The sequence below is a fragment of the Buceros rhinoceros genome, unplaced genomic scaffold (assembly GCF_000710305.1).
Source record: "Buceros rhinoceros silvestris isolate BGI_N320 unplaced genomic scaffold, ASM71030v1 scaffold11120, whole genome shotgun sequence".
Classification (NCBI taxonomy): domain Eukaryota; kingdom Metazoa; phylum Chordata; class Aves; order Bucerotiformes; family Bucerotidae; genus Buceros; species Buceros rhinoceros.
Window position 1 is genome coordinate 1 of NW_010391360.1, and position 9717 is coordinate 9717.

Here is a 9717-nt window from a genome sequence, read left to right on the forward strand (position 1 = left end):
CGGCAGCTCCGTCTGCCGCTGGGAAGGCTGCGGACCGCGGACCCCGTCAGCAGCCTGTGCCCGCGGTGGGCCGTCACACAGCGTCCGCCTTAGGAGGCCGTTTGTAAAAATAAAGACGGGATTAATTTTTTAAAAAGGTTTTTTTAATCTGTTTGGATCAGGATGATGTAGTGTAACAGCGTGGGAGTTTTAGCTGCGGCTTAACAGCTTTCTCAAAGCTCGTGGGCTGTAGAATTCAGTAGTAGGTGGAACTAGCGAGTAGCCCTGTTTCGCACCTCTCTGCGCCTGGCTGAAGCAAGGCCCACGGGAGGAAGCGAAATGAAATAGGGAGTGCAAACCACCGTAGTTCTGTCTGGACAACATAGGAATTCCTACATGTTAAAGGAATGAATCCCAGTATTTACCTGACAAAGACACTTTTTTTTCTTAGTATACTTTAGGATTAAAAACTGATTAATCTGCACAAAGTAGCCTCTACTTATTATATTAAGTTCAAGCTCCAGTTAACATATTTCTACTTCTATTTCTTTATAGATGATCTGAATGTCCTGTTCATCGTTGTGGATGATCTGCGTCCTGTTTTGGGCTGTTACGGAGATAAGCTTGTGAAATCTCCAAACATTGATCAACTTGCTTCTCAAAGTGTTGTGTTCAGCAATGCATATGCACAGGTGAGATAACTTAATTGTTTTCTCTAAGCAAAATAATCAGTGTAGGCGTTAGGCAGACCAGTGGAAAAAGCAAATTATTTATTGACCTTAAGTATTTCCAGTAGAAAATAAATGGTTGGGCTGAACTGTTCTGTATGAACCTGTCTTTACGGAGGTGAGAAAAATGGAAACAGGGCATTTGAACGGTGATATTTTTGTAGCCCTTGGAGGAGTGTAATGTTGCTCAAATGTTTTCACTGTTAGCAGCAAAGTGCTGCTTAACAATGCTGTTTTACTGAATTAGAGTACTCTTTTTCTATTGTTTATTAAAGATTTTCTTTTTACTTTTAAATCTTTTCTTTTGAGGAAATGTGTCAGGTTTTATGAAGGGGCAGCTGGCGTGGTAAGCATCACTCTTAAGTGCAGGACTCAAAATCTCATTAACTCTTCTTGAATACTTTGCACAGGGTGTCCCCATTCCCAAGTTCCTCTCTGCTGAGAAATTAGAATTTTGAGTCTAGTTCTGAGTGTGGATGAGGACTTTACAGAAACGGTGCTTGGCTCTTGCCAGTCTCTCACCATTAGTGAAGCCCTTGGGCTGTAACCTGGACCTTCTGTATGTTTATCCTTTTCATTATTCTTAAGGCAGTCCAGATCAACTAGACTTTGGGCTTTTGTCAGCACAGTCCATCTGCCATGTGTGCTTAATTCTGTGAGAGCGTCAGCTGCTAGATTTTAAAAGCACTATCTTTAATGCAACCTGAACTGGGGTTGGTTTTATTTTTTTTTGCCCTGTAGCTGTGTAACCAAAGCTTTTAGCACTTAGGAATTGGTTATTTGAGGAGGAGTTATAGGTGGGTGTCTATCTTGCTAAAAGCTTGCAATTGGGAACTCGTACTCTTAACAAGGATGCTGTTGGTTTCAGTCTGAAGTGACAGGAAGCACTTGCACCACAGTTTCTGAGCCTTCAGATGTTTTGCCCAGCTACAATTAGGTCACTTTGTACTTGCGTTTAGCTTTTTGTTCCAAACTGATGTTCTTTTTGCCTGGCTCTCTCCTCAGCAAGCTGTGTGTGCTCCCAGTAGAGTGTCATTTCTTACTGGACGCAGACCAGATACTACCCGGCTGTATGATTTCTATTCCTACTGGAGAGTACATGCAGGAAACTATTCCACAATGCCCCAGTATTTCAAGGAGAATGGCTATGTGACGCTGTCTGTGGGGAAAGTTTTTCATCCTGGTATGGTTTGAATTGACACGTGCTTAACACGCTCATGCCTAATGTGTATATTTTCACAAACAGACTTTACATTTGAGTATCCACTGTGTGATTCTTGTCTACGTCAACAACCTGAACCATAATCATGAGCCAGATCTTACAATGATTGTAGGTTCTGTTCAAATCTCAATTTTAAATCTTAAGGCATTAGAGATGAATGTATTAGGTGACTCTAATGAATATTTTCACGTCTTGTCTAGGGATTGTGGGAATAAATGTCTAACATTCTAACACTATGTTTGGAAGTGAGGTATCCGCTGAAGATGGAATTACTGAACAGCCTCATTGTCTTAGTTCTGCATATACACATGTCATAATCTGTCTGGAGCAGGAGATAGAGAATGTATGACTAATACCCCCAGTTAAATAGGAAATAAGTTCACTGGTTAAAAAGCAGTAACACTACTGAGTTGAAAAGAACTGTAATACTGACCCTCTTTTTGGTAGTTCTTTACCCCAGAACTAAACTTGTCTTGATATAAACTTGCAGTTGATAGTGAAGCTAATTAAGGATGTAGATGAAAACTGTTACTCATCCTGGTTTTCTGTTGCTGTTCCCTGAAGTAAGGCTCTTTAAGAGACTTGAGTCTCCCTCACCAGTAAAAGGTGTATTTCAGGACAAAAATGTCTGTCTTAAACTTTTTTATTTCTCGGGTTTCTTTTTCTCAATTGTCAGAGATAATTTTAAATGTTTCTTTGTTTGGTATGTTTAGAAAAAAAAAAAAGCACAACTGAAAACACGTGAAACTTGTTTGAGCTCTTCCTGGTTTGGTGAACTATTAAAGCATTTCTAATGTGTTTATCCTTTTCAGGGCTTTCATCCAATTACAGCGATGACTATCCATACAGTTGGTCCATTCCACCCTTTCATCCTTCAACTGAAAAGTACGAAAATGATAAGGTAAGAGTGATTCGTGGGACCCTAACGAAGAAGGGTTTTCAGGATAGAACCAAGTTCTTCGTGGTTTTTGAGATGCAACTTTGTGCAGGGAAGCAACTGACCAGTATGCTACTCTGTTTCTGGGCCTCCAAAGGAAGACCTAGCTCCTTGGTTGTGTGTCACATTAATTCACGTGTCCATCCTGCAGATATTTTAAGTATTTCTAAAATATTATTTGGAAACTTAAGTTGATGAGGTATAAAAGTGCTTCTGTCTAGGTCATGAATTCCTTTAATTCCTACAAGTGCAGTTGTCAACTTCCACACTGATCCTGTTCTGCTAAGTGACAAAACGTTGTCAGTAAGCTTGGTGAACTTAATTCAATAAAGAGCACAGGGCTGAGCAGGTGGAGATCATAATTAAAATAATCTTTAAATGATCTGAAAGTTTATAACCTGATTCGATTTTCTAGAATGTTTCTTCCTCTTAAGTGCGGCCCAAAAGAATCCGTTTTATTTTCAGTCGTGCTGGAGTCTATACACTGCAAAGCCAGGAGCTTCACCAAGGCTGTCTGTAGCCTCATGGCTGATGTTTTCTTCTTGGATTCACTGCTGAAAAAGGCTGATTTGTATCCATGACATACTTCATGTTCATTTAGCAACTCCCCCAAACACCCTGCTGAGGCCACCTTTTCCTGGCAACCATTTAATCTAATTTGTGTGTCTTCACTGATTGTATATCAGCCACTGCTGTTGTTTCCTCAGAAACTATGTCAGTAGCTTCCAGGCAGCATTCTATGAGCTCCTGGGATCTGAAGGAGTAAAAATGCATGTATGTAGTATAACCAAATTCTGCCTTCTTGCTAATAGGTCAGAGACTCTACTCATCGTAGAAGCCATGTGCCTTTCTGCCCAGCTTTAGAGAGGATTCTGCCTTTCCATAGACATGGTAGTTGCATCTTCAGCTCCTGAAGTTGTCTGCTCAGTCATGAATGTACTTGACATCTTCAGTGTTCATAGAAATTGTGAAATTCCTTTTTGTATTGAGTCTGTAGTCTTTTGTTGGTAGAAGGAATGAGAAACAAATTGGTTTGAAAGTTACAGAACAGAGGATTTCTTCTTTGCTATTACAGAAGTTACTTAACTAATTTTTTTTTTTAAAAAGACTTGTAGGGGGAAAGGTGGAAAGCTTTATGCTAACTTGGTGTGCCCAGTGGATGTGGCCGAAATGCCCAGTGGTACTCTGCCTGACATTCAGAGCACTGAAGAGGCTACACGCCTACTGAATGTTATGAAAACCAAGAAGCAAAAATTCTTCCTGGCTGTTGGTTACCACAAACCACATATCCCGCTGAGGTACCCGCAGGTGAGGAAACTGGAGCCTCAGGGAAGGGAATGTAGACAAGTGTTACTTTTGCTTTTCAAAGCTGTTTCCACAAGTGTTTTATCACAGAATTGTAGAACACCAGGTTGGAAGTGACCTAAAGCATCATCTGGTCCAACTTTTCATAGTCCAGCCTTAGCACAGTCTAGACAAGGTGGCCCAGCTCCCTGCCCAGCCGAAACTTAAAAGTATTGCTGTTGTTTCTGGAAAGAAAGCTGAGACCCAGCCTCGATTTGGTGTAACTTTAGCAGTCTTCTGTGTTGCATTTCATAATGTTTAATGAGAATCAGTTTTGACCACTCTGCCAAAAGCCAGCATTCTACCACCGTAATACTGACTGCTATGGAGACAGTGTTCGGCTTAATGGAGTATGACACAATGAGGCCTTGCAAGATCTTGTACTCTATTCCCTGTTTGAGTTGGTGGCAAAACTTCTACTTGTTTCAGAAGTGATGTCGGACCTTGATTTCAGGGTTGCTTTGAGATACAGGAGGCTGTCTTTAGGTACTTAGTAACTCAGTGTCTTTCAGGAATTGGTTGGGGCTGACTAGCATAGTACTGCCACCATTTACACCCTGGGGAAGGGGGAATGAAGCCTTGTAAACTATAAGAACATTAAAGGGTCACACGAGCGGAAACAGTTGATGCTTTACAACACAAAGCTCACAGTAGACCTTAGAGGTGATGGCAGTCTTGATGTGTGTTTGTATTGTAAAGGAATTTCTCAAGTTGTACCCCTTGGAAAACATCACACTAGCCCCAGATCCCTGGGTGCCTGAGAAACTACCTCCCGTGGCGTACAACCCCTGGACGGATATCAGACAGAGGGATGATGTGGAAGCATTAAATGTTAGTTTCCCTTATGGACCACTTCCAGATGACTTCCAGGTAAGGTGTCAATACAGTGCACTGAAGTCAGGCTGCCTTAACTGGTTCAAATGCCAGGGAGCAGTCAGCTGCTTTTAGATGTTCCCAGGTATTGAACAACTGGCCGTTTGCAGACACTGTTAATTCCCTGCCTGGCATACTGTTGCCTCTGGCACACCTTCACTGTGACTGCAGTCAGGCCAGTGGAGGTGGGGAGGAAGAGATCGGCCATGAACGAGCAATAGCAGTATGTGCTTCTGGCTTGTAAGGGAATGTATGTGCCAGCTACCAATGCTGTGTTTGTTTTCATTATCTGAATCTGTTTACGTGTTTCAAGTGACCATTCAGTGTATCTTCTTTTGTAAGATTTTCCTTGACTTGCCAGTTCTTAAGCCAGAATAAAGTGCACTGGCTGGACCTGGAGAGAAGCAGAACTGATTGTTTTGCAACATCTTCTGTTGAAGGAACTTTTAGGAGATAGATAAATTTTCTAACTGCCTCCTCCCTGTTTACCTTTTCATTACATGAATCAGGCTACAGACACTTACAAAATAAAGCTTTACGGGTAAAATCCTTTAGTTCTTTTTCTTTACACAGCCACTCACTGGTTCTCCTGTGTGTACGTGTCTGGGGAAAAGCTAACTTTTCTTCCTCTCCCCTGTTTTCTTAACTTGCAGCGGCAGATTCGTCAGAGCTATTATGCAGCAGTTTCTTACCTGGATACACAAGTTGGCCGGCTCCTGAATGCTTTAGATGATGTAGGACTGTCAAATAGCACAATAGTAGTTTTTACTGGTGATCATGGTAAGCATTTAAATCTCCAGCTCAGTAACTTAGTTGTGCAACTCAGTGCTGGTGTATTAATCAAGTGTGTGTGTTTCTGTAATGTACAGCAGAGCTACCATACCCTGTGTATCTGGCTAGTCTGTCTCTAGTTAAATGGACTGACACAGGCTCCTGTGGCTGCACAGCTCTGTCCCCCTGCAGGTACCTCTCTTTGATAAGGTTGAGGGTTTGCTGGTGAGTAATGAGACTGTCTACCAGAACACTGGGTTGAGCTTGCTGTATTCCTACCTCCTACCCAAGGAGTGACTCTTGCTGGGAACAGTGCTGTGAAAGGATAGCGACTGTTCCTCCCCCCGTACGATTTGTAGAGAGCCATCTGGTACAGTGGGTGACAGCTTTCTCATTAACTGCTAAAGTGTGTTCCCTTGTCATTGCTGCTTGCAGAGCATCCAAACTGATAGCAATATGGCTACCTCCTCATAACTGAGGTCTTGCACGCTGGATCCTGGAGGAGAAAAACTGAATCTGAATTGTGGAACAAACACCTCAGGTGTTTAACATTTGTTTCAATACTCTAATATTCATTAAGATACACTGCCCCTCCCATGATCCCTGTAATTAGGGAATGGCTTAGCTGATTTGAAACAGTTAGGATGTGACCTAAATAGATCAATGTAAACTCACATTTATTTGAATTCTGTGAGCATGTGTGTATAAACAAGCCCTTATGATTTGTAGAGCTCTGGGATTAATAATTCTGATATTAAAGTGATTCTAGATGGTCCTTCTGCCTTGCCACTTTGATTTGGACTTTCTGTTGTAAACTGAATTCCTCTTTTTCTTGCTGTAGTTAGCTGTAAACAGTTGGTGCTTACAATACCACAGCTAGCAAAGTGATCCAAAAATTTCATGTGTTAACATAGTTGTCATAGAGCTCCTTTGTCTTCCCTCAAAGTGAGGTTGGCAATAAATCTGCCTGGAAGGAAGTTGTGTTGGCATCTCTTCCAAGATGAAGAGGAGAGCTAAAGAGTTTTGATCCCTATTGCTTCCTCAGGGGTAACATCCTGCTATGGCAGTCTGGCACAGATAGCAGCCTTGGCTCCAAGGGATGTTCAGTTACAGCGTTAACAGGCATATTGGAGAGCTGGCAGCTGCCCAGAACTTAAATAACTGCTTTGTGGAAGTGATCTGGAGACTCTTGCAGGCACTGTGACACACCCCAGTTCCTCTTTGCTGCTGTTTTAATGCCGATTTCCTAATTCAAATCTAGAGCAGGGGAAATAAGGAAAGGTGTAATTATTTCCTTAATTAAAAAAGGATCAAGTTGCAAGATTTAGGTGGTTGTTGAAATAGCTTTCACATTAGAGAAAAATCTTTAAATAGAGATTGTTATTTACCTTCTAATAAAACCTCGATAACAAACTAGTGGCCTCAACAGCCAGAGTCAATTTACAGCGAAAAAGAAATAACTATTAAATTACAACCCAGTATCTGCTCTGAATTGTTTTCTTTTCTCAATTGTCTTTCTTGTTTCATCTAGGATGGTCCCTGGGAGAACATGGTGAATGGGCAAAATACAGCAATTTTGATGTTGCTACCCGTGTGCCACTGATGTTTTATGTACCAGGAATGACAACTCGCCCTGTTAGTCAAGGGGAGAGGGTATTCCCCTACCTTGATCCTTTCAGCCATGGTTTAGGCTTGGTACCTCAACGTAAGTTTCTGGTGTTTAATTTTTGTCTGCAGTGGGTGTATCTGAAGGAGATGTGGTGCTGTAATGATTCTTTGCCTACAGGCAGCTTGAGTCAGTGCCATTGACTGTGCTTCTTGGCCTGACAAGGAACAAGGTGGTGAAGGGAATCCTCGGTCACACTTTCGCTTTGGTTAGATCTGCTGCAATGGAAACAGCTAGATGTCTGCGTTAACACAGCAGGCGATTTGTTTTGTGTGATGTAGGCTCCTGAAAGGATTCTTGATCTACCTTTCATAGCGATGGCTGCTGTCTTCTCAGTGGCGATTAGTAAACGTTCTCGGTGTATCATCTGTACTTACAACAGTGGCATTTGGAACTGTTTTGATGGAGGCACTCTTGTGTTAAACTATTGACACTGCACTTTGTCTTTTTGAAGAGTTCTTTTTCAGAGTAACCAATATTACTGTCTTGAAGGCTGCATGTTTGAGAAACTCAAGTGCAGAATTTTTTTTGTTAAAAATACCTCGTAAGTGCATTGAGTACCATCTGCAGAGCTCACTGCCATGCCTTAATTACCTTGATTTGGTTACCCCAAATCCAGTACAAAAGCACTTTCAATAAAACATTAACTTAATTGTCAGAATAACTTCCTAAAATGTTCTACCAGGGTCTGTCAAACCGTCATGTTCCATAACTTGTATTTTGATGTTTCTTCTAGGACAGAGCAAAAAAGTGGTTGAGCTTGTGTCTCTGTTCTCAACGCTTGCTGAACTTGCTGGCCTGCAGGTTCCTCCTGCATGCCCAGAGACTTCATTTCATGTTGCGCTGTGCACTGAGGGTGCAAGCATTGTCCGGTATTTTAATGCCTCTGAAGATAAGGTGGAGGAAGAGAAGGAAGGGTGTGATGACGCTTACGGGTGTTTTAATGAAGAACCTGTTGCTTTCAGCCAGTACCCCCGGCCTGCAGATACTCCTCAGTGGAACTCTGACAAGCCGAAGCTGAAAGACATCAGAATCATGGGCTATTCCATGCGTACAGTTGACTGCAGGTATACTGTGTGGGTTGGGTTTAATCCGAACAACTTCAGTGCTGACTTTGAGGATGTCCATGCAGGAGAGTTGTACATGGTGGAGACTGATCCAGACCAGGATTATAACATCTATAACAATACCTCACATGGTTACTTTTTAAAAAAAATTCTCGGCTTTCTGAAGCGCTAGGATTCAGAAACTTCTCTGTGCATGTTCTTGCAACTGAAGTAATGCTTCCTTTTTTTTGTATAAAAGCTTTCTGTTGTACAGAAAACACTTGGATTGAATTAAAATCCGGTTCATATCAAAACACTAGCTATTGCCTTTTTGTCTTGTTACATCCCTTTTTACAGCGAAGTAGGCAGTGAACCTCTGCAGTTGTGTTTTCAAGCACAAGCTCACAATGCTTCTGAAAAGGCCACACAGGGTGTGCAGCCCCATTCTGTGAAGAATCTCTGTGGTCCTCTGTTCTGTAGTGACTGATGAATGAAAATTCACTGTCTGTGCTGAAAGTGGTGGTGTGAAAGGTGGAAAAAGAAGCTTCTTTGTGTGGAAGGCTGTGCAGAGAACGTATGTCAGTACACTGGTTCTGTCCACTTTGCCTAGGAGACTTGGCTTGGAGTGGCCAAGGAAGCACTTGGTAGTGGTGAAGGGCTGAGGTGTCTGCTGTCGTCAGCCTTACCTCTCACTAGAGCTAAAAGAAACTTAATGTGTTTCATTCAAAATGTAATTATTTTAAAAGCTTTAATTTAGGCATTCATGCTTCTTTGCATACAGGAGGGGTTCTGAATTTTTAATGAATGTGTGTGAAATGGGCGTTTCCATCACTGAAATACTAAATAAGACTGAGGGGCTGAGGTAACACCAATATGCTCTTCTGTGTTTTTTCATGAGGACTGATCCAGTGAGGCCCCACAGGTGATGGAGGAGGTGAAAAAAGGAGATGGAAGCCTTCAGCTGTTGTAGCTTGCTGGCTGCTGTAGCTGCTGAACTGGTCAGTGCACTTGAGGGTTGTCGAGTCCAGTGACGGAAACCTGGATGTTTGCATTCCTAGGTGCTAAGTGGGGCTTGGCATGCTTGGTTTTGGACTAGGATAGCTAAAAGCCTTCCATTTAGTTTTAAGTGTCTAGTGTGGTGTTTAGCAATA

General features: G+C 42.1%; 1 protein-coding gene across 1 annotated transcript; it reads left to right on the forward strand.

Annotated features, from left to right (window-relative positions):
• Positions 1 to 534: 534 nt before the first annotated feature.
• IDS (iduronate 2-sulfatase) lies at positions 535 to 8864 on the forward strand (the record flags this gene model as incomplete). The annotated part of the gene is made up of 8 exons (XM_010141461.1): positions 535 to 671; positions 1713 to 1890; positions 2742 to 2830; positions 3974 to 4174; positions 4910 to 5080; positions 5737 to 5863; positions 7386 to 7559; positions 8257 to 8864. Coding segments are annotated over 8 exons (1580 nt in total), but the record flags the coding sequence as incomplete, so codon positions are not given.
• Positions 8865 to 9717: the final 853 nt, after the last annotated feature.